This window comes from Thamnophis sirtalis, unplaced genomic scaffold (assembly GCF_051295495.1).
Source record: "Thamnophis sirtalis isolate CommonGarterSnake01/CBP01778 unplaced genomic scaffold, rThaSir2_p1.2 scaffold_1, whole genome shotgun sequence".
NCBI lineage: Eukaryota > Metazoa > Chordata > Lepidosauria > Squamata > Natricidae > Thamnophis > Thamnophis sirtalis.
Window position 1 is genome coordinate 142,273,594 of NW_028261381.1, and position 25,844 is coordinate 142,299,437.

General features: G+C 40.6%; 1 protein-coding gene across 1 annotated transcript in view; it reads left to right on the top strand.

The window, feature by feature from the left end:
- The window catches only part of WDR25 (WD repeat domain 25), an 80,943-nt gene that overhangs the window by 19,090 nt on the left and 36,009 nt on the right, over positions 1–25,844 (top strand). The window contains exon 3 of the mRNA XM_014057047.2: positions 18,082–18,229. Within this exon, the coding sequence (XP_013912522.2) occupies positions 18,082–18,229 (148 nt within the window). The remainder of the gene's footprint in view (positions 1–18,081; positions 18,230–25,844) is intronic.

Sequence of the window (25,844 nt, forward strand, 5' to 3'; positions counted from 1 at the left end):
AAGTTGCTAAACAGAGCAGTCATTAAGTAATGTCCACCTGTAATGAAACAACCAAGCTCAGAGAATATCTACAGTCTAATAAGGCAGTATATTAACTAGATCTACTGGATTTCTTTCTGACAAATCATGAATGGAATTGTATTTACTTTAAAGTGGCCATGATGGACACTTATATTTTGATTTTAAACATAAAATTAATCTATATATGCACTGATTTGAAAGAACATAAAAAAGTTATAATCAGTCTCTTATTTAGGAGTGTGAATTATTGAAGAAAGTTTGTTAGTATCTTGAAGATATTTAAATATTAAAGATGATTAAACTTTAAAAAGAGACTTCTGGAAGTCCATTGAAGATGAAAACATGAATGAAAAGAAGGAACTACCGGTATGTAAGTTGCTAAGATAAAAATCTAGCTAGTTAATATTTGCAGATCTTTGTTTCATTCTGCACTGGCAAGCCTTGGTAGATTATTTAATATATTTGAATATTTAGAAACTGATAGTGTTTGCTTCTATGCTGTACTGCAGTTTATTGATTTATCACCATCCATCTCACTCACTGAGTAACTCTGGGCGATATACCAATAAAATGTTAAAAATATAAAAGCTGAATATAAAAAATTTAAAATAGAAGCAAGGATAGTTAAAATTCAATATTGAATATTAATTAAAAGGCAAGGGAGGGGCTTCAGTAATTATACTGCTAGATTCTCAAACAATTTTGAGTTGCTCACAATTCTCTAAAGAGCTAGTATTTTTAAATTAATATAGTAAGGGGTAAGATATACTGTACGATCATGGACTAGTGGCAGGGACCATCTAGCTATTCATGTAAACATTACATAAATATTTTTCTAAGTCATAGTTCGAAACTATATGCTACATGAGACAAGTTCTTTATTAAAGAATATTTCATTTTTTTGTTTTTGTTTTTGGAGATAAAGAATGGTTGGAATTAAAACATGTGAGTCTTTGCTTAATGAAATGACCTATTTTTTAAGAACAAAAACGTAGTGTCATGATAATTGAATCCCATTCATGTAAGCAAATTTTGTATGTGCTGTGGGTTTAGTCACATTTTTAATGTTAAAGAAAGTTGGCTAGACAGCTTCATTGAAAATTTGAGCTCAGAATGCAGTATTTTCAGGTAAGAAGTATGTTTAATTTTCTAGAGCAAAAAAATTCTTGATTACAGTTTTAATGATAGCTTAAGTGGTGTTTTCAGATGTCTAGCAATCAAGGTCTTGTAGCAGACAAGTTGAATTATCCCTGAGTCTATTCATGATCACATTAGGATGCTCTAAATGGAAATCTTGCCATATTGCTAGTTAATTAACAGAAATTATTAAATACTATACTTACACAGTGTAAGTATAGGTATATTGCCTACTAGCTTCAATATTAATATATTTAACCCATTTTTATAGTAACTGAGGTTAGATAAGTCAGAATTAACACATCGGGCCATAGATACAGGATTTTGGTAAATTACAACTTGGGCATTCTTGAGTCAAATTAATAAATTTAGGAAAAAGTAATGCAATAGCCAATAACATCAAAAAAATACAGTAGCTAGTACTTTGTTTGAGATACTTTTATTCATGTTTTGTTTTGTATTTAGTTTCTTCCATCGAGTCAGTTTTCAGCAATTCTAAATATGAACATTTCTTCAACCAGACTGTTAAATGAGCATGATTTTCTTTGTTACAGGTAATGTAGTTTTGGTTACCAATGTTGTTATCTTGAGTTTTAAAATCTCTCCCCATCCCCCATACGCGCTCTACTTGGGGATGCCCCTGAAAAGTGTTCGGAGACTGCAATTAGTCCAGAATGCAGCCGCGTGAGCGATACTGGGTGTGCCAAGGTACACCCACGTCACACCTATCCTCCGCGAGCTGCACTAGCTGCTCATTAGTCTCCGAATACGGTTCAAGGTGCTGGTTATTACCTTTAAAGCCCTACATAGCCTAGGACCTGGGTACCTATGAGACCGTCTCCTGCCACATACCTCCCTTAGACCAATAAGATCACACAGGATGGGCCTTCTCCGAGTGCCTTCAGCAGGACAATGCTGGCTGGCGGCGCCTAGGAGTAGGGCCTTCTCTGTTGCCGCTCCAGCCATATGGAATGAGCTGCCCCCAGAGATTTGATTTTTTGATTTTTGATTTGATTTTATTGAAATTTGTAGGCCGCCCTTTTCCCTGAGGGGACTCAGGGCGGCTCACATAAAATCAGGGAAGGGGAAATGCAAACAGTAACATAGACACATATAATAAAAAACAATAGGCAACATGCATTCATCATTCGGGGGGGGGCAACTATCTTCATCCCCAGGCCTGACGGGCTAGCCAGTTCTTCAAGGCTGTGCGGAAGGCCTGGACGGTGGTGAGGGTACGAATCTCCACGGGGAGTTCGTTCCAAAGGGTCAGGGCTACTACTGAGAAGGCCCTCCTCCTTGTGGTTGCCAGCCGACACTGGCTGGCCGATGGAATACGGAGGAGGCCCAATCTGTGTGATCTAATTGGTCGCAGGGAGGTAATTGGCAGAAGGCGGTCTCTCAAGTATCTAGATCCACTACCATGCAGGGCTTTATGGGTGACTAATAGCACCTTGAACCGCATCCGGAAATCGACAGGTAGCCAGCGCAGCTCGCGGAGGATAGGTGTAATGTGGGTGAACCGCGGTGCACCCACAATCGCTCGCGCGGCCGCGTTCTGTACCAGCTGAAGACGCCGGATGCTCTTCAAGGGCAGCCCCATGTAGAGCACATTGCAGTATTCCAGCCTAGAGGTCACAAGGGCCCGAGTGACTGTTGTGAGTGCCTCCCGATTCAGGTAGGGTCGCAACTGGCGCACCAGGCGAACCTGGGCGAATGCCCCCCTAGCCACAGCCGTCAAGTGATGGTCAAACGATAGCTGTGGATCTAGGAGGACTCCCAAGTTGCGAACCCTCTCTGAGGGGTATAGAATTTGACCCCCCAGCCTGAGAGATGGAATATTGGTGGAATCTTTGGGAGGGAAACACAACAGCCACTCGGTCTTTTCTGGGTTGAGCACAAGCTTGTTAGCCCTCATCCAGTCCATAACAGCCTCCAGGCCTCGGTTCATCACGTCTGCCGCTTCATTGAGTTGGCACGGGGCGGACAGATACAATTGAGTATCGTCCGCATATTGATGGTATCTGATCCCGTGCCTGCGGATGATCTCTCCCAGCGGTTTCATGTAGATGTTGAATAGTAGGGGGGATAAGACCGAGCCCTGAGGCACCCCATATGTTAGGGGCCTAGGGGACGATCTCTGCCCCCCCCACTAACACCGACTGCGACCTGTCCGAGAGGTAGGAAGAGAACCACCGCAGCACGGTGCCTCCCACTCCCACCTCCCGCAGTCGTCGCAGAAGGATACCATGGTCGATGGTATCGAAAGCCGCTGAGAGGTCAAGGAGAACCAGGATGGAGGAGAATCCTCCATCTCTGGCTCTCCAGAGATCATCGGTCAATGCGACCAAAGCGGTTTCTGTGCTGTAACCGGGTCTGAAGCCTGACTGGAAGGGGTCAAGATAGTTTGCTTCCTCCAAGGACCGTTGGAGCTGAAAGGCCACCACCTTCTCAACAACCTTCCCGAGGAAGGGAAGGTTGGAGACTGGGCGATAGTTATTAAGAACAGCTGGATCCAAGGATGGCTTCTTTAGGAGGGGTCTCACCACCGCCGCTTTCAGTGCGGCGGGGAAGTTCCCCTCCCGAAGAGAGGCGGTCACAACCGCCTGGATCCAGCCTCGTGTCACCTCACTACTGTTAGTAACCAGCCATGAGGGACACGGATCCAGTACGCAGGTGGAGGCACTTACAGCCCTCATGGCCTTGTCCACATCCCCGGGGGTAACATCCTGAAACTCAACCCAGAGATGTTCCACCTGATCCTCTTGTGCCTCGGCTGGATCTGCGGGGATGGAGTCCAAGTCCGACCGAAACCGAGCAATTTTGTCCGCTAAGAATTGGGCATAATCCTCAGCTCTGCCCTGCAAGGGTTCCCCCGCTTCCCTTTTATTTAATAGGGAGCGGGTTATCTTAAACAGGGCGGCTGGGCGGGACTCAGCGGACGCAACCAAGGTGGCTATATGAGATCTTTTCGCTGCCCTAAGTGCCCTGGTGTATTCCTTGGTGCAGGTGGTTACCATTGCTCGGTTCGATTCGGACTTATCGGACCTCCATCGGTGCTCTAGGCATCTCCTCCGGCGCTTCATCTCCCGGAGTTCCTCAGTGAACCAAGGGGGTCTCCGGGATCCGCTGACCCGGAGGGGCCGTAGTGGCGCAATCCGGTCAAGAGACTCCGATGCCGCCGAGTGCCAGGCAGCAGCCAGAGTCTCCGCCGAACTGTGGGAGAGGGTATCAGGAATAACCCCAAGCTCCGTCTGGAACCTCATAGGGTCCATCAGTCGCCTGGGGCGGAACCACCTGGTCGGTTCCTCCTCCCTACGGTGGGGGTTTGGCCTCCGGAAGTCGAGCCTCAGTAGGCAGTGGTCTGACCACGACAGGGGTATGGTCTCACTACCCCTCAGACCAAGATCACACATCCACTGCTCCGAGAGAAATACGAGGTCGAGCATGTGACCCGCTGAGTGGGTTGGGCCCCGAATTACCTGGGTCAAGCCCATGGCTGTCATGGAAGCCATGAACTCCTGCGCCCCATCAGAGTGTTCACCGAGCGATGGCAAATTGAAGTCCCCCAGAACCATAAGCCTGGGGAACTCAATTGCCAGCTCGGCTACTGACTCGAGGAGCGAGGGGAGGGCTGCTGCAACGTAGTTGGGAGGCAGGTACGTTAGCAGCAGACCCACTTGACCCTTGAGGTCCAACTTCACCAGCAGAGTCTCACACCCGACAAGCTCCGGAGCAGGGACCCTACGAGGTACTAGAGACTCCCGGATAACAACAGCCACACCGCCACCCCTTCCCTGGGCTCTCGGCTGATGAAGCACCTGAAATCCTTCTGGGCACATCTCTACAAGGGGGACTCCTCCTTCTGTGCCCAGCCAGGTTTCAGTAATACATGCCAGGTCTGCCCTCTCGTCTAAAATTAAGTCCCGGACGAGAGGAGCCTTGTGAACAACAGACCTGGCATTTAGCGACAACAGCCTGAGGCCAGGGTCCTGACTACCCGCGCCATCTGGCCTCGGAGTGGGACTCATAGGGCCGGAACGAGGGATCTCTGTGATGTAGCGAACCCTCCTTCCCCGGTAATGGCCAGCCCTAAAGTCCCCGCCATATCTGCCCCTCCCTGTTATGACCGTAATGCCCCGACCCACTCCCGTGGGCGTGGTTCCCTCAGCCACCCCTATGGCTCCCGCATTCCCCGGCAGGCCCTCCGAATCAGTCATACGCATATATTCACTCAGTCAGTCCCCACGTGGTAATTAAAACACAAAAATACAGCAAAATGGAATAATAAAAGTGGGATCATTCATTCTATCACTAGCAATCCCATGCACTCACCATACCAATAAAAAATTAAGCTTAAAAAATTAAAAATTACGGAGCACTGCAACAGTGCGCTATCAGGCGGTGATGTAACAAATGAGGAGGGAGCTGCTCCGTTCTTCTCCCTCTTCTATGTCCCAAAGGAAAGTCCACAGCTGGAAGGCCAGAGATTGATGATATACAAGGCAGTCGCATGTGGGGGGGGGGCAAGGCAAAAATGCCTGATGTTTGTAAGCAGGGTCTGTCCAGTCTTGTCCCTCTTAAGGTCCCAGAGGAGGTCAGCAGTCCACGTAGAAGACAGTCTCTTTCCTGAGATTATATAAGGTCCATAGTCCAATGGGCCAAAGTCTGAAGCTGGCTCCAGCTGCTCAAGGCAGAGGGGGAGAAAGCACCAGTTTCCTTGGTGCCAAGGCCTTGTCCCTACAGCTGCCATCATCTATTGCTCCTAATAGGCAATCGATGAGATGGTAAAAAGTCAGAAAAAGCTCCCCAATGACAGGGGGGAGCGACAAGGAGCAATGCCTGAGGCAGCTGTGATGATAAAGGGGCCAGAGGATGGGGGGGGAGGAGGAGTGTTCAGGCCTCTTTTCTCTTCAGATCAAGCGTAGAATAATAATAGAGCTACTCAAGGCTCCGTTTTCCATCCTCCATTCAGTCCCCAGCCGAACAGATAGCGGCCCAGAGGATCGCAGGACCACAGGATAAGCAGGCAGCTGGCAATAGAACAACAGAGTAGGACGGACAGAGTAGGACGGGGGGGGGGGAAAGTCCGGAGGGGGGGGGCTACAGCGGTGGCAAATACAGCCAGCCGCCCAACCCACAGCTCCCAAATGATTTCTGGCAGTTCTAATAACCCCCGCTGTTCAGATGACAAAGAACTGAGCCCCCCGAGCTCACCGCACCACTCCGAGTCCGTCACAGCCGGCAGAGAGAAAGAGGGAGCGCCGAGAAGTTACAAAGTTGCAAAGCGCTGAGATCGGCAGCGTGGTGCCGCCATCTTCTCACGCCGTAAATCGCTGATCCGAGCCGCCGTGGATCCGCTGCTCCAAGGGACAGCCACAGGCAGCTGCCGACGGAATGCTGGCCCTTACAGGATTCCTGGGACCAAGCCCTTCCAGGGGGCTTTGCTGATATTGTTGGTGGACTCCGGAGGCTCTGGAAATCTTTAGTATTTAGCACCGGCTTCTATGGAACGAGAAGCCAGGCAGCCATCCGGGTCCCGCACATGCGCAGGAGACATCCGGGCCATCCCCTCTCATGGCCTTTCGCAAAGCCATTAAAATCTGGCTTTTCCGGCAGGCCTTCTGATTGGTGTTTGTTGTGTTCTTTTTAACTTTGTGTGTCCTATTGTTTTTAAGTTCTTTTAATTTCTTTTTATTCTGTAAGCCACCCGGAGTCCTTCGGGATTGGGTGGCATAGAAACCTAATAAATTCAATTCAATTCAATTCATATTTTTATTTCTGTATTTGCTTTTTATGCTGATATTTTTGTTGTTTAGGAATAATAGGGCTGATTATAAACCAATAAAATGTCAAAATTTGATTCGCCCCTCAAGCCAGTGGACAGATTTTGATCATGTTTTATATTATATGTTCCAGAGTTCCTAAATGTTGTATGTCCCCCCCCCCCCCGCTCCTCAATTTGATCCTGCCATTAGCAGACAACCAGTTTTATAAACATTTGAAAACAACATTAATTTGATCATTTAAAAGTCCTGATTTTTTTTTGTAACCAATTTGATTTTATAAGACTTGTGTTTTGTGCTGGCATCCCAAGGTGGTATGTCATTTATATCATTTTTATATTTTATTACATTTTAAATTACCCCACAGCAAAGCTTAAAAGAAGATGGAAAAGAGAGAAGATGCCTTTGAACTATGTGCTGTAGTTTGATTCTACAACAATGAATTATAGACTGTTGTGCTATCCAACACTGCAGCTAGATTCAATTGATTATTGTAATTCCTTCATCACACACACACACCCCAAATCAAAGACCACGCAGGCATATGGAAATAATCCTGAAGCTTCAGTTGTTCAAATCATTCAGATGTTACAAAACCACCTTTTTAAAGAAGTTGAATCTAACTGCTTTTTGAAAATTGGTAAAGGTAGAACTCTTTTGAAGAGTTTTGCGTGATCAGCTGCATTAACATTATCTGTCTCCTGATTAATAGAATTTTGTATTGACTCCAATTTTTTTATTTTAAATAATTGCTTTTAACCATAATCTTAATTCATGAATGTTTATTTAACCTGGAAGTGGATTATGGTTTTAATTCTATGCTTTCGTTGTTAACTACTGGGAGTTCCTATAGAATATGGTAGGGTATACATTTGATAAATATAATTGGCATTTATTGCTTGATTTATATACTTCCATATTGTAGAATTAACAATAAAATACTAGAAGTATTGGTTAACACTGGGTTCAAATTAACTTACTTTGGACATTATGCAAAGATCTAGCTCTCTGAAGAAAGTTCTATTGCTGGGAAAGGTGGAAGGAAAGAGAAAAAGGATAACCAGCATCTAAATGAATGGCAACCAATAAGGAATTTGCTCTATTTTGAACTAGTTGGAATGATCTCCAAAGGTATTGGCATCCTGAGAAGGATACTCAGCTTATCTCCATATTCCAGTTTAACATGCAGATATTCACAACCTTTTGTGTGAGATTAATCTCATTTGGTTACTCGTCTTATATATAATTCTTTATGTTAGCTACAAATAAATTGCCTGTTTACTTGAAAATACAGCAGTGAGCTTAAACTTTCCATGAAATCCAACCTTTTCAGTTATCTGTAGTTTACACATGTAAAATATGCAATTGTTGTTAGTTGCGAACACGTGTATGATTCCATGGACAACATTCCTCCAGACCTTCCTGTCTTCTACCATCCCCCGGAGTCCATTTAAACTCACATTGACTGCTTCAGACTCCATCCATCTATCCCATTCTCTGTCACTTCTTCTTCTTTTGCGCTCAATCTTTCCCAGCATTAGGCTCTTCTCTAATGAGTCCTTCCTTCTCATTAGGTGGCCAAAGTATTTGAGTTTCATCTTCAGGATCTGGCCTTTTAAAGAGCAGTCAGGGGATCTCCTCTAGGACTGACCGGTTTGATGTCCTTGCAGTCCGAGGGACTCGCAGGAGTCTTCTCCAGCAGCATAGTTCAAAGGCCTCAATTCTTTGGCCCTCAGCCTTTCTTATGGTCCAACTTTCACAGCCATACATTGCAACTGTCAAGCCCTGCAATTATATTCCTTTTAGAATTTTGGCCTGCCACACTTTCTCTTATTTCATTATGCTTTTTCATTAGTGTAGTAGTTGGGAGGGGGGAATAGAAAGGTGTAGGATTGTGGAATGTATTGTTGTCATTCTTTTCTAGAAGACCAAGGTCATCTTTTGTTTCCGCACTTTTACACCTGATCAGAAGCAGCTGGGTGGAGATGACAGCGTGGAAGAAGAAGATTGGACCCATGTGATGGATTTGTGAGTGGAATCCCAGGAAGCTCTTTAGAATTGGGATTCCACAGATGTGCTAAGATGTCTGCTTTGTTAAATTGGAACTTTAAGGATCGTTTTGCTTTGGACTCTGATTTAATTCTACATGATACTTGGAATGCTGACAGCAACTGGCAAAACCATAGCCTTGACTAAACATACTTTTGTTGGCAGGGTGATGTCTCTACTTTTTAGTATGCTGTCTAGATTTGCCATAGCTTTTCTCCCCAGGAGCAAGTGTCTTTTAATTTCTTGGCTGTAGTCCCCATCTGCGGTGATCCTGGAGCCCAGGAAAATAAAAACTGTCACTACCTCCATTTCTTCCTCATCTATTTGCCAGGAATTTAGAGGGCTGGATGCCATGAACTTAGTTTTCTTAATGTTGAGTTTCAAGCCAACGTTTGCACTCTCCAAAAATATGCAATAACTGGAATTTAAAAATTGTAGACATTATAGCAAATGAGTCGTAGCCTAAAACTGAAACAGAAATTATAAAATGACTATTAACTTCTGTCATTTTTTCTTTATTAACATAATAATTTTAACCAAAATGTACTAATTTATTTATATAAAGGATTTTAAAAAGCATCATCACATTCCTTAGGAAGATGAAGTAAGCTTACATTTATTTTTTTTAAAGCATTTGGAAATGGATGGCAATATTTACACATAATATAGAAGGAAGAAAGATCCAGTTTGTAAAATGCCTGGGAATTCAAGTGGTAAATTCAGTGAAGGATAATCTAAATGAGCAAATGAACACTAGCTAGAGTTTTCAAATATTGCTAATGATGTTTAGATGAAACTTGTATAGAGATTTAGCTAATAAAGTTTGGTAAAGTAGAGAAATAGAACATTGGATTTGGGTTTTTTTCTTCTGAATAGAATTTGGAATTAGAATTCTGAATAGAATAGGTGCCCCTGGTTTTCAATATAGGAAAAAATCCATTGCAGCTGCTATTTAAACATGCTACTCTTGACTATGGTGCGTCATGATCTCTCGATTACCTGCTTTAGATACTTTAAAAGTTGTTTTGAATGCATCAGATATTTAGGTAGCTGCCTGTCATTTGACAAATAGGTCACTGAGTGCTTCAAAAGCTGGTTAAAGCAATGACAAGCTTTACTAAGGAGAGAAATGTGCCTTTTCCTATAGGGATTATCTCTACTGGCAGCCATTAGTTCATTTTTCTTCCTGTTTGCTTTGTTCTCCCTGGGTGGATTTAAGGCACAGATAGGAAAAGTATAAGGTTATGTGCATAGTCTACAAATGTGGAGTGGTGTTGATTGTCTCTTGAAATCTCTTCAGTGAAAGTTCTAAATATCTTGCAATCAAAGTCAGAGGGATAATCAATTTAGTGCAAATAAGGGCTGTAGTGTCACTACTTCCCTGGAGGGTATTTCTGCTCTCAGCTTCTGAAAATCCCTGTCATGAATGCTTCTTAAGAAGTTGAAATTAAAATATTTGTTAACCCTGGTAGCTGCTGTTATCTGTTGGGCAAAGACCATATAGTTTGATCTGTCAGGATTTAAAGATCGAGGGGTGGATTATTCTTCCTTCGCGATGGAGGCTGGACTGTTTTTCAAGTGATTTTCTCTACTTTTTTAATTATTGAAAACCATTGCCAGGCATGTACTTTATGGTGATATGGCCTTATTAAAAAGGCAGATAGCGAGAGAAATAAAGCACATTCAGATAGTGTTAAAAATTACTTGGAGGGTGGTTGTTAGAACAACTGGTTCACTTTCTCCCAGCATGAAAATTGTAATTCCAGATAGCTTGATGAGCAGTGTTACAGCCAATACTGTTAATGAAAAAATGTAATGCAGGGAGTGATGCTTCTCATTCCACAAGCTGTTTGCCATTTTAATAATCGTAGCACATAGTGCATGTGTGAGATCCTAAAAGAACAATTGCTAAATCTACCAAATTATTGTGGAAAGTCAATGTAAGACTTACAATAGAAATGTAAGTATTTTGTTAATTGTAAGCCATATCCAACCCAGCCTTTAAAATGAGAGGATAAAAATATTTTCATATTATTGAAGTTGGTTGTACAGCCAGTCAGATGTTTACACTGGTTTTTGTCATTTTTATCCACCTATCGAGACCTTCCCAAGGACTTGGAATAGGAAGTTGTTACCTGATAGCATTAAAGGTATTGCATCAGAGGTGGGTTGCTGATTTTTCTACTACTGGTTTGGGCGCGCTCCTGTGTGCACTTGCATGCGTGATGCTTCTGCGCATGCGAAGAAGCATCCAGGAGGGTGTGCAGAGCCTCCCACCACCGCTACTACCGGTTTGCCCGATCCAGGCCAAAGCTGTTCCAAGTAAAGTTGCCTTTTGCAAATGACTGCTAGTTAATTTTTCAATTCCAATGGTGTTCTATCTACAATTCCTGTAGTTTTGGATTGCACCCAAGGTATCTGTTACTGTTGGTAATATTTTGCTATAGTCATCCTATTTCTATTTGCAGGTATTTGTATTTTGTGATTTTCTCCAGTTCTTTCTTTTCCATTCTGCTGCCAACATCCACCATCCATACTTTTTTGTCTTTCTTATCACCAGTTGTTAAGTCTGGGGTATTGTGGCAGTTGTTTGTCTGAATTCTATGAACTGGCCGTGTAACACTTTGCCTTGCCATGTCTCCTTTCTATTCTTCACTTGATCTCTCTTGTAGGCCACTTTAGCCTCTTTGATATTCAGAAAAGCCTTCACGGTGAGGTAGCTCTGGTGTATCCTCTTCACTGTCCTTCAGATATTCTTTCAATGCCTTTTTTTGTTGTTATTTGTCGCAGTCAGCCAGATATTTAGACTGAATTTAGCTATTTTATCCACTTATTGAGTCTTTTTCCAGAACATGAAATGATGATGATGATGATTAATTTATATGCATTTAATATAGCTTCTAATTCTTATAGATTCTGGGTGACTTACAAATATAAAAGAATAAAACCCATTAAACATATACATCTCCACAGACTAAAATAACAAAACAATAACAAATCAAACCAAATCAGGATCCCCACAAACAGATCAACCCCAGTCCTGAAATCAAAGCCAGGTCTTAAGTGCAGAAGCCTAGAAGAGAGAGTAACTATATTTCTGGAGGGGTTGGTTGGCAGACAGATATAGTTGGCGATACGTGGTCTCTTGGAATCCAGCACCCATGTCATGAAGTGTTTTATAGGTAATGACCAACACCTTGAATTGAATGGAAGTCTACTGATGTAGTATTAGTGACATACATACATACATACATACATACATACATACATACATACATACAGACATACAGTGACATATCATATTGGGAGGTGATTTAAACCTGAGTATCACCAATGCATTATTGAATGCTGAATTGACCATTTCATGTAAGAATTAAACGAGAAAGGGGACAATGGCAAACTGTGAGACACTCCACCCTAAGGGGCTGTGGATATGATCTCTCTCTGCCCATCAGTACCATTGAAACTGACCTGCAGCTGGTTCAGAAGGATAATGATCTCAGTCTGAAAGCTGTCTGAATTGAATCCAGATAATTTGTTTCCTTCAAGATCCTCTGTAACTTCATGTTTGGCCATGAAGGAAAAGTTGGCAATTAGATGATATTTGTCCAGAATGGACATTTTAGTGATGTCTCTGGAAGATGGTCTCCTTCAAAGCAGGCAGCTCTCTCAGAGACAGATTCCACTGAATGGACCCTTGGCCATCTCCCAGGTCACTTTAGTAGTTCAGGAGGGTCCAGGACATAACAAACAGGTGGCCAAATTAACATACATCACAGAATCAAAGTCAGTTCAGATAACCTAGGAACTCTCTTGGACTTGCGTAGTTGGAGTCCTATTACAAACAAAGGAACTTTATTCACCAGAAAGCTGCAGCCCTGCAGATGATTCTGTGTCCCAACCTTACCCCCCAACAGGAGAAGAGAAATGTTTGTGATACACTGGGGCAGCTGTTCCCTGAAGCTAGAATAACTTTAGGGTAGAATATTCCGTAGTAGAATTCAACATTATGAAATAAAGCATTGTGGTAAATTCAATGTGGAACATTTATTGTTAAACAGGTTGAATTTTCCTTAGTTTTTCCATTTCATTCTGCCTGTACACTGAATGCTAATATTTATGCCTTCTCTTTTATAATTAAGGAGACTGCTGTATTTCTACCTTGAATTGTCAAGTTTGCTCATTGTATGAAGAAAAGGAAACAAATTACAGGTGGTCCTCAACTTACAATAGTTCATTGTGACTGTTCTAGGTTATAGGAGCACTGAAAAAAGTGATTTATATCCATTTTTCACACTTACGATCACTCCCATGGTCACATAATCAAAATTCAGATGCTTGGCAAACTGGTTCATATTTATGACTGTTGCAGTGTCCCAGGGTCATGTGATCACTTTTTGTAACTTTCTGACAAGCAAAGTCAAGGGGGATCCAGATTCGCTTAACAGCTGTATTACCAGCATAACAACTGCAGTGATTCACTTAACAACCGCGGCAAGAAAAACTATAAAATAGGGCAAAACTCACTTAACGAATGTCTCACTTAGCAACAGAAATGTTGGGCTCAATTGATCGTAAGTCGGGGGACTACCTGTAATTAGCGTTCAGTTTTCTCACCAACTCTGAATTGAAGTTGTTGGAATGTCTGTTTTTAGATTTACATAAATGTATTAGATATTAGGATAATATTTGAGGCACATTTATAAATATTGCTTTGGAACCTTCCAGCTGCCCAGCTTTCCAGCTGTCAACGTGATCAGAAAGCATAACTCTGGTGATATGTACTAGCATTGGGATTAGGCAACTACGGTGCACTCTGCAGGACTAGGCTGAAAATATCTACCAGTTTTGGAACTTACACAGCAATAATCAAACTAAATATAGACAAGATAAAAGAGCAGCAGTTAAATCTCTTTTTTAAAAAACCAGCCAGCATCAAATCTCAAGTGTACTTTCATATAGCTCCAAGTGCAGTTTTAGAATAAGACTAATCACAATGTTTCCAGAGAAGGCTTATCCCAGAACTATGCAACTATTATTGTGATCTTGCCAGTCCAAATTATCAATATTGCAGTATATTAGCTTTTCAGTGAAGTCCTGCCTTCTTTATAAAAAGTTAAAAACGTGAATATTTTGATAGAAAGAAAAAAAACACATTTAAGACAGATTTTATCTTATATAGCAGGGCTATATAGGCTATATAGGGGACAATGCCAGAAAAGCACTAGGATGGAGTTTTCCAGGATGTTTAACAAACTTTTTTATATAAAACACACAAATTTTGTCCTTTTGAGGTTTGGTTTCATATCAAATATGAGCGGATTTGTTTTAGTAGAAATTAAAATACAAAATTTTTTTCACAGCTGAAACTTCAGTGGAATAGGTAATATTTTACTAATAATTTTTAGTAAAAGTTTTAGTTGTAACAGGAAAAGATAATGCAAAATAAAAAAGACAAACAAAAAAGGTGCAAAAATGAAAAGAAAAAAAACTCTAAGAAAGCAACTTCCCATCCTCATCATTACAAGTATAAACAATTTCATAATCTCTTCACCTTTCTTAAATTACCAAATATAAATCTCTTCATCCCATAACCTATCCGTTAACTTTAGGCAAATCCAGTAAGAAATATCTTCTCCAATCCAGGTGTCAGCAAAAAATCCAAACAGAGTCTAAAATACTATTAACATATATAAAACTCAATATTCTATATCTCAACTTTTTGCTGCAAGCAAAACTACATTTAAAAGGCATAAAGTGTCTTTTAAAGCCCTCCCAAGCTCCGTTTTTGCTGGCAGAGCACTGCAGAAGCCATTGCAGCTGAAAACGGAGCCTGGGAAGGATCCCCCCGACACAAGTGACATTGAGCTGGCCACATCCATCTCGGCCATGCCCACCCGGCCCCCGAGGCCAAACACAATCTTGATGTGGCCCTTAATGAAATCGAGTTTGACACCCCTATATGAGCCAAGGTGGCGCAATATGAGCCAAGGTGGCGCAGTGGTTAAAAGCAGCACTGCAGGCTACTGCTAGATCAGCAGGTCAGCGGTTCAAATCTCACCGGCTCAGGGTTGACTCAGCCTTCCATCCTTCCGAGGTGGGTAAAATGAGGACCCAGATTGTTGGGGGCAATATGCTGACTCTCTGTAAACCGCTTAGAGAGGCCTGAAAGGCCTATGAAGCGGTATATAAGTCTACTGCTATTACCCCTGAATTAGACCCAACAATTAAGAAGCAAGCAATACCCCAATCATGGAACTGTCAAACAAGCTAACAATAAACAAAGATAAGTAAGGGCAGACCCTATTGCCTCTTGTCACTGATGTTGTTACCTAGTTTGCCAATGAAACAGCTGCAAGAAAACTACCAAGGTCAAAGAGCACCAAGGAACCCACATATCCCATTCAAATAAACATTCCATATCTCAACTCTTTAATGATAAAGAAACCCAGATTTAGCAAAACATAAAGTAACCTCAATCCCCTTTAATGAGATGCTTGTTTCCTTCTTCCAAAAAAGGAGAAAATGTGCCGCTTGAAGTTTGTTAGGGACATTGTCTATTCATAGTTGATCCTTTAAACATCAGAGAGCAGCTTCTAAGTAATTTACAACTGTCTTTTCCATTTTCCTCAAGCAGCTGTTTTCTGAAAAGGGGATGCCCTCTCACATTGCACCTGGATATGATTTACTCTTTATTAGTCTAGTGAAATGTGACAGGCTCACCCAATCTTTCTAAAAGTATTATTTCCAAGAGCGTTTTACCGCTTCTCTGCAAATAAGATGAAATAAACTATACTGACAGTAGGACTTACTCAAATATATTCTCAGAGACTATTGTAATTCATTGCCCTGCAGAGCATTTTGTTTTTGAGGACTAATAAAAAGATTATTAAATAAAGGCATATCTGTTAACATGCCAAACACGAAGTTGCCATGTGGTGATGAGCTCCTATTGTGGTTACACTGAATCAATAGACTTCAACCAACCAAGGCCTATTCAAACATTTATTCCTTGCCCAATGTAGCATTTATGGCTTGTTCCAAATACTACAAACCTATGTTTTTGACATAAGGCCTGATTCTGAAATTACCTTAGTTTTCCACCAAATGCTTTGACTCTCTCAAGCAGCTCTCTCCCTACAGCTATAGAAATTGCTTTAAAATAATAATGCAAGAATGTTGAAGTAATGGTGATCCATATCAACTCATATCTATTAGGATATTAATTTATTGGTAGTGCTAATTCTGAAGATTAAAATTGACTGAAAAATTAATTAGTGTGCAGCCTGAAAGCTAAATAACCAAAAGTTTTAAAGCAAACTAAATTATTAAAAAGTTTTAAAGCAATAAATGATAGTAATCAGGAATGCTATTTTCATCATTTTTATTGCCAAAGGATATTAGCATTATGCTTAATACAAAAAAGGAAATCAATATAATGTCTCATAAAGGGACGTACATGGTCGCCTTTTAACAGGATATTACTTTTCTGATAAATTTTGTAGATACATTTCTTATTAAAATGATGGATACAAAGCTGATAGGTTTTGATTAACGAAAGATCTTGATTATCCTGAAACCAAAAGTATAATTATAGGTTGTAATTCCTAATGTCTAGTCAAATTTTGTGGAAATTAAATCTATCTAATTTTCTCTGGCTATTAAAACAATTATCCTTGTTTTCTTGTATTAATGATTTCAGCCTTTGCCAAGCAAAAGGTAAAGGTTTCCCCACACGTATGCTAGTCGTTCCCGGCTCTAGGGGGCATTGCTCATCTCCATTTCTAAGCTGAAGAGCCAGCGCTGTCCGAAAACGTCTCTGTGGTTATGTTGCTGGCATGATTAAACGTTGAAGGCGCATGGAGTGCTGTTACCTTCCCACCAAAGTGGTCCCTATTTTTATTTTTCTACTTGCATTTTTATGTGCTTTTGAACTGCTAGGTTGGCAGAAGCTGGGACAAGTAATGGGAACTCATTCCGTTACGCAGTGCTAGGGATTCGAACCACTGAACTGCCGACCTTCTGATCGACAAGCTCAGCGTCTTAGCCACTGAACCACAGCGTCCCTTTTTGCCAAGCTAACCATCTTCAAAGTTGTGGAGCCATCTCAAGTCAAAATGTCTGAGATTATGAGATACATTGTTTGATCCATTTGGAAAACATTGTTTTTTTTCTGTTAAGCCAATATAGAAATGTGTCTTTTATGGCAGATTGGCCTCATGGGAACATGCCCTACTCTTTCAAGCATTTTGTTCTGCGAATAAGAAAAAGAGTTAGATGTCAACTTCAAAGAGTACAGTATTGTATTCTTTATACTCACTGAAATACAGAGCACTCAGTATTTCAGTGGTTTGGAATATGTATCAGTACAGTACAGTAGACTTTCTCTAAGCAACACATGTAAGTGAATGTCCTCATTTTAGACAATTATTTTTAAACTAAAAATGCTAAAAACAGAAATGTTAAAAAAATACCTCTCAGTTGCAGCAGATTAGAAAAGGAATGAATGAACATGTTTATAGATTTACTGAATATGCTGAAGATAACAATTTATATACCTCTTTTAATGCAGAGTACTCTATGGTCCAATATTTATTAATTTAAAAAGATCTGTGCATTGTAGTATTCTGCATTATTAGTATATTTAACATATTTGGAAGTTCTATTTGATTTTTTTCTTCTTCTATTCTATTCTACTCAATGTCTGATTCTTGGTCAAGTCCCTGCGTTTTTCTTGGCAAGGTTTTTCAGAACTGCTATTGCCTCCTTCCTAGAGCTGAAAGAAAGTGACTAGCACAAGATCACCCAGCTGGCTTTGTGCTTAAAATGGGACTAGAACTCACAGCCTCCTGGTTCCTACCTTTATGTCTTAGCCATCACACCAAACTAGCTCTCTTGTTCAAATTATCTCATTTTATCATGTATTGAAATATAATTTTTTAAAAATTATATCAATAAATAAAAGTTATTTTATGATGACATTCTGGTTACTGATTGAAAATAGTTCAACAGAAATCAGTACTGCTTTCTAAAATAAGTTATTGGCTATTTTATATTTTTTAAGAAAATGTATATATATATTTTTCAGGTTTGGGATGCTGTGGATGAAGGACGCTGTTTGAAATCATACTTTATCCATACTGGTGCTGTCCGAGCTATTCAGTGGTCTCCCTGTGGAAAAACTGCACTGAGTGGAGGCTTTGATTTTATGCTTCATTTAACAGATATTGAAACAGGTACTAATTCCCTTAAGCAGTCAGCACTAAAATGTGGATAATATATTTTAAAAAAATACCAAATATCTAATAGTATTTGGGGGTTTGAAACAGAACACCATCTTCTTACTAATGGAATGTTCTGCTAATTAAAAAAAATTCAATTTTGGTAAGGTAATTTGGAAAAGTCATCGTCTGTAAGTTAAATTATTGTTAAAATCTTTTTACTGGCAGGGAGTTTTTGATGTGAATAAGCATTTTGTTATGTGAAACTGTTTTATACATTGTAGCTGCAACGTGTTTAAGAAGTTCTGATTCTGATTTAAAGGTAAGAAGTTAAGATGTTCAGTCTACAGTCAGTTCTTCCTTTTCTCTGGATAAACCACAAGACTGCTGGTTGTTCTGCATAATGGTTATAGCAGTGTTTTTCAACTTTGGCAACCTTAAGATGGCTGGACTTCCTCTCCTTCACATCCTAATATTGAAAAATGTTATGGTGGAAGTTTATAGAAGTGATGGAAGAAAGAAAGGAACCAGAGTTTCCTTTCGTAATAATACACAAGCTCACAAGGTAAACCGCACCAAACTTGATTGCAAAATATACGACTTCAGCAACAGAGTGGTCAATGCCTGGAATGCACTACCTGATACTGTTGTTACATCCTCAAACCCCTATAACTTTAACCTTAAACTGTCTGCTGTTGACCTCACCCATTCCCAAGAGGTCAGTAGGGGCGTGCATATGAGCACCAGAGTGCCTAACATCACTGTCCTACTGCCCATATTTATTTGTACCCATTTCCTGTGTTCTTATTCATGTTTATTCTTATTCCTGTTATCTTGTCCATGAGTGACAAACTAACTAACTAACTAAATAATAAAAGAGTCAAGTTAGTTATACAAAGGGAACAAGGAATGCAGTGATACAGAAAATGAGGGGGTAGGGAATAAAACACCAAAGTAACAAAGAGGAAAAATATAACAAGACTTGAAATACAAAGACATAAAGAATGAAGAATTAAATACAGTAATCCTTAATTTATAACCAGAGAAGAGATGAGAGAAGCAGAGGAATCAAGATGCACAGTATATCAGTGGCAAGAAAGCCATGATAAAGCAGCTTGAAGTGCGATGATTGGAAGACAACGGAGATAGAAGAAGATTGGAGGATTGGAAGATTGGATAGAAGGAAAAGATTGGAGGATTTGGGGCCTGTAAAGCAGATTGTAGCTCACACCAGATACCCCATTGGGCTGTACCTGTTCCACTTCAACCACATTGTGGTTAAGCAAGATATTAACACACACATCATCTCTATCATAATGCTTCACTGTGTGTAAAATTCTTAAAGAACCTGAGAAAGCCTTTGTCCTAGATGTTGAGAGCAAACAAGAAAATTAGATTTTTTGCTAATTTAAAAGGTTCTCCTTCTAAATTCCAAAGTGTTGTCCTTGAAGCTTTGGCTTTTAAAAGCATGTTAAAAGTTTTTTTTTTGTTAGTGTTTGACCATCCTTTACAAAAATGTGCTGTTACATGTTGGAGGACTCAATATTTAATTGCTACACCTATGTGTATGTTTGTGTGTGGGCGTTCGTGCATGAATACACACAACACAAATATCATGATTAGTTTACTGTGAGACTCCCCATCCTCCTTTTCTTGTTTATCATTAACGTGCATTTCTCACAAAGATGTCACTAATGCTTTCAGCAAAAAACAGCTTGTTACCAGAAATCAAACTGAGTGCATTCTCACTTGAAAAATATGAAGCCAGCTGTTAGGAATATAATCTAACGTTTGGGTTGGCAATATATCAATCATGTAACAATGCTATACCTGTTTCTTTAAATCATACTGTAAAATGTGATTGGTTGCTGTTTTCCTCAATCAGCCATAAGAGGGAGCCAGAATGACTGTTAGCTATCTGTTTGTTAGATGCTGGGCTGATCTGATCTGAGTGTTTTGAAAGTTGGCTGTTAGAAAGTGCCGTGAGCTATTGTAAGTTTTGCAACTGCTAGCAAATTTTGAATACCGGACTGTCTGTATGATACTGGACTATGTTATTTGGATTATCCCTTAACTGAAAGACATTGATGACTGACTGTCTTATCTGTGTATGACTTGGACTGTTTGATGGACTCTGATACCTCTAATTTCCATGAAAGTAAAAGCCTACTTAAACTGTAGTGTCTCTGTATGCTGGTTTGTGCGTTCTCCAACAACACTCTCAGAACGCTTCTCTGAACGTACTCGCTCTCCCAACGGGGAATTTACCTAACACCAGCTGTTCAGATTAGAACTTAATTACAGTTCATTTACCTGTCTTCATTATTCTCCATCAGCACAGAGCTTATTTCATTACTGATTAATTTCATTTAGATATATTTTAGTCACAGGTTTGTGGGTAATTTTTTTCCTAGAAAATACTTTTTCATATAGGTTAAGAGAAACTTTTTGAAAACTGGCTTGGAAGAAATCTGGCCTGATTTCTTTGGTGCAATTATTTAGGTAAATTACAACTTTGTAAAACTTTATCACACACATACCCTCTGCTTTTTAAAGCCAGTTTTCACCACCCCAGCACTATATAAAAATACAGGTGGTATTTGGTGGTATTGAAAATGCAACACCTCTGGGGATACCTGGTTGGAAAGGCTGTGTTATATGGAAGGTATACCATGTTTTCCTGAAAATAAGACAGAAAATAATAAAAAAATAAGACTTATTTTCTTTTGACCCCTGAAATAAGTGATTAGCCCTATTTTCGGGGAGGTCTTACTAATGTTGAGGTGCAGGAGGCAGCGAGCATGGTCACCTCATGGCTGCTGCTGTGTTGCAATATTTTCGGGGAGGACTTACTTTTAGGGGAGGGATTTATTTTAGCACATGCACTCAAAAGCCTGATTGGACTTTTTATCTGGGGAGGTCTTATTTTCAGGAAATATGGTAGCAGCCTAATCTTTCTACCCTTTGGGGAATTTATGAAGTTCTTGGTCAAATAGGGAGAATATTTGTTCCTTTCCTAATTACTTAAGTGTTTAATTTTCAAGGAGCTACAATCAATCTCTGTTTCTTTATTATCTTCCCAGTACTTGTCATGCTTAAAGCAGGAATGTGATTCTCAATGATCCAATAGAGATAATTGAGTCCCTGTGAGAGCAACTTGGTATCAGATGAAGTACAGATAGGTGATGGTTAAGGACAGGTGGATGTCTAAGGTGCAGTGTTGACTCATAGGGCCGTTTACCACAACACATTTTGGAAGACATTTTGCTAAGTGTTTTTGAGGACAGGTTCTCATGATGTTGACTTTGTGTCATTCTCACCTCACTGATGAAAAAGTGATATTATTTTCCCCATGTGGACAATGTAGGACACCAGTTTGCTCATTTCCTGTTTGCTGGGCAAGCATGTGGCAGACATGCTTACCCTCTCCTCCTGTGTATGGCACCTCCAGTTTGGCTTTTCCTGCAAGAAAGACTGGATACTGTTGTTTTTCTGTTTACACTGGTCTATCACACTCTTGGGAGATCAGAAGCTCTATCATCCAAGGAATTGGTTTGTGTGGGCATTACTTGTGTGCTGTGGAGTACACAAAATAGATGTGGATGAAATATAGTCACGCATACACCAATGTGGAATGGGAGTGGGAGAAGGAAGAGCTTTTTGCGTGACCACAAACAATTCTCAGAGGAAATTAGCTTCAGGAGGGTAAAAGGAAAGTAAGATCTAACAGTGCTGAAAGCCCTCTGATTCAGAATTCTCTACTTTGAATTTCAACTCAGTTCTCCCAATCTCTTAAGAAGGCTTTGGGGGATGGGGGTTGTTTGATAGAAATGTATCAGACTTCTAATACTCTGACAACACTATTTCCAGGAAGATCAATAGTCCTGGTCAGAAGAAACACGGAGTAAATAATCAGACACTAAAGATAAATAATAACAGTTAAAACTTGAACCATCAACCCCCTTTCCATATATTCAGGAGAGCAAATGATTGCTGGTATTCCAATTGGTAGACAATTCTGCACAGAAGACTAAATATTGGTGGGGGGGAATCCTCTAACTGTCCTGAAACTACCCCTTATTACCCCTGGGAAGGGCAGCCACACTGTGCAGCCTCGTCTGTGAAAGATGTGAGAGGTAGGGTTCAATGTTTATATAGCCCAACTTAAGACTAAAGGGGAAAGCTCATTAGTGTGACCATGGGGAATGGCCAATAGAAATACAGAGTTGAAAGAAGTTACCATCAAATCAAATCCCTCCTTAGTGTAAGAATCCAATTATTCCTTGAAGATGGCTCTCAGCACTTCATATTAACACTTCCAGAGAGGAGAAATTGACAGTGCTCTCCAGTGATTGATCTCGTATCCAATTGTTCTTACTTTTAGAAAGTGCTTTTAATGTTCAATGAAAACCTACTCTGCCATAATTGAAAACCATTATTTCATGTCTGGCACTTTGAGGCAGCAGAGACAATCACACACCTTGTGATATTATTTTGAGTAATTTCAAGATTGCTGTCACATTCCTCCTCAGTTGTTCCTCTCAAAGACGTACAGACCAAGCTCCTTCATCTAGCCTCACTTCTCATAAGTGCAGGGTCAAAGTCAGGAAGAGGCCATAGTCCAAAGCAGCTCTGCAATCCAAGAATGTTGGAAGAGATCTTAGAAGTCATGTAGTCCTACTCTCAATTAGTCTAATCAGTGTTGCACAATGAAAATCAGTTGATAATGCTTGGGCAGGCTGGCACTACAGTTTTGAAGAGGCTTTTGAACCAAGAACTTAGTCCTCTAAATTTGTCAAAGTGTCAGAGGCCTCATGATTCACGGAGGTGAGGTGTCATGTTTTCTGCTATGGCTTTTCAATCTGAACAATTAGTTTTTTCATGGTAGTCCTTTACGGAGGAGACATGGCTAAACTATTAATGTAGTTAGTTGATAGGAAAATAGGCACACAAAGAAACACATACACACAATAACACAAATATAGAAAGGTTGCAATAACAACTATTAATACACACCAGAGTGGGTTGCCAACTTTTTTACTACTGGTTCGGGCATGTGCATGTGTGCTACACTTCTGTGCATGTGCAGAAGCGGGTGGGCGGAACCTCCTGCCCCTTCTACTACCAGTTTGGCTGATCAGGGCTGAATCGGGAACAATCCACCTCTGGTACAGTTTCACAAGATGGTCAGTGGCCCAGGATTATAATCCTATGTAAAATTATTTTGGTTAAGCTCCACTGAATGCATTTTTGCTTATGTCTGGCTGTTTATGCCGAGTTTGAAAATTATACTGAGCGAAAGAAATCCAGCTTTTAATTAGAAATACAAATATTATTAATTAGAGCATCTTTTGTTTACAAAAATCAATAAACTCCATCAAAGAAAATACAGGTAGCCCTCAATTTATGACTGGTTGCTTTGTGAATATTCAAAGTTATGACCAACCTGAAAAATGGGACTTAAAATCCAGATTTGATATTTCGATGATCCAGTGACCGAACTTCAGGCCCCCAACATGGCCACATTTACAATCATTTGCAGCACCCCATAGCCCCACAGTTACTGTGCTTTATGCTTACGTCTGCTGTTCAGCAAAACTGCATCCATATCAAAGAACCATTCCATAATGATTGTGATGTTTGCTTAACAACTGTGGCGTTTGTTTAATTACTGCCACCAAAAAGGATCATAGAATTAGATTGGTCACACTGTTTTATAACTGTTATGGCATATGACCACACATGCTTGTGTGACCTTTTTTGCTCCTCTTATTCAGAAGCTCAAAGCAGCCATTCCATTTCTAGTTTTCCTTACAACTCCCTCGGGAGAGAGCTTGGTCTATGAGAACTTGGTTGACCTGGAGTCATCCAATGAGTTTTAATTAGATTAGATTTAATTAGGATTTGAGCACTCCTAGTTTGCAATTTAATACTACACCATACTTGCTTTCCCTGCTTCTATTGTTTATCCTAGTAGTCCTGCAGAATACAGTCTTCTATTTTGTGCTTCATCACCTTTTTTAGATTAGATTCTTAGCCACCCTGCATTGGCCCATAGAAATGGATGATCTCCCCACCAACTCCTACAGTCAAATTTATTAAGTTGATTTATTTTTTATCCCACTTCCCCCCTCCCCCAGAAAACAATTGATATTTATCTATTTAAAAGAAAAATACAATGACAGGGACGATAGGTACGTTAGTGCCCTTATGCACGCCCCCTCTATTGACCACTTAAATGTGAAGTAAGGTCCACGGAAGTCAATTTGCAACTGAAACTATGATAATTTGTACCCGAGACAACTGGATCAGGTAGAGCCATGATGGTGAACTTATGGCACGTGTGCCACAGCTGGCACATGGAGCCATTTCTGAGGGCATGCAAGGTGTTGTCCTGTCAGCTCCAGGGTGCATGTGTGTGCTGGCCAGTTGATTTTCGGCCATTTTGTGCCCTCTGAAGGCTTCCCTGAAGCCTCCAGAGAACGAAAAACTGCCCAATGGGCAACCTGGAAGTCCGTTCCCAAAATTCCAGTTTGTGTATTGGGCTATTTTTTGCCCTCCCCAGGCTTCTAGAAAGCCCCTGAAGCTTGGGGAGGGTGAAAAATGGTCCTACCGGGCACACCAGAAGTTGGAAAATGGGCCGTTTCCGGCCTCCGGAAGGCCTCTGGGGGTGGGGGAGGCTGTTTTCGCCCTCCCCAGACTAAGCTGTGTGCACATGCATGGGGCAGTGGGGGGGGGGCATGCACGCCTGCACAGGGGGCATAGCACAGAGGGCATTAAATTATGGGGATGGATATGCGCGGACATGCTTTTGGCACCCAAGGCGAAAAATGTTTGCCATCACTGAGATAGAGCATTCCAGACTTTGACAATTCTGTTTCAGAAATCATATTTATATATGATTTATATATGAAAGAAAGAGAAATTTCTTCTCATCATTCCCTAAATGTCCTGATGGAATCAAGACATAAATTGAGATCTCCTGATCCTAGTATTGTAGAGCAGTTTATTCTAGCTAAGCCATCTAGCTAAGTTTCAGTATATATCCCATTATCCTTATCACATTTGCTAAGCAAATCCTTCCATATAAGACACAAACATACTGTCCATGCCGTACAGAGGCAGCCAAGAAGAGCATTTGAAGCAGCTGCACAAGTGCTGCACACAATTCAATTTGCTTAAAGATTAGAAAGAAGTGATTTGTACACACACTGTATACTTTACAGTATCTTTTTTAACTGCCTGGGCAGCCCAGTTAATAAGGACAATAGCAGTCTTATACCTCTGGAGGGCACCAAAAGGGAATGTCTGCTCAAGCCAATACTAACTTTTTGTTCTCTATTTTGCATCATGAAGATAGAAAACAATAATGGCAAACAAACCCAATTCAATGCTAAACAGATTATTATGTGAAGCAGTTCTTTTTCTGAGATAACTGGCCAGTGCTTGATTATTATTTTCCATAAAGCTTAGGGTTATTTTTGTGCCTTGGAGTATAATATTAATCTTATGGTGTCATTTTGGAGTGGTATTAGATATTAAAACATAGCCACATCTAAGATCTCGATTTTGTTTTTAAATCTGAAATGTATATGTTGTAGCATTTACATAACAGTGAACATTTTAATTA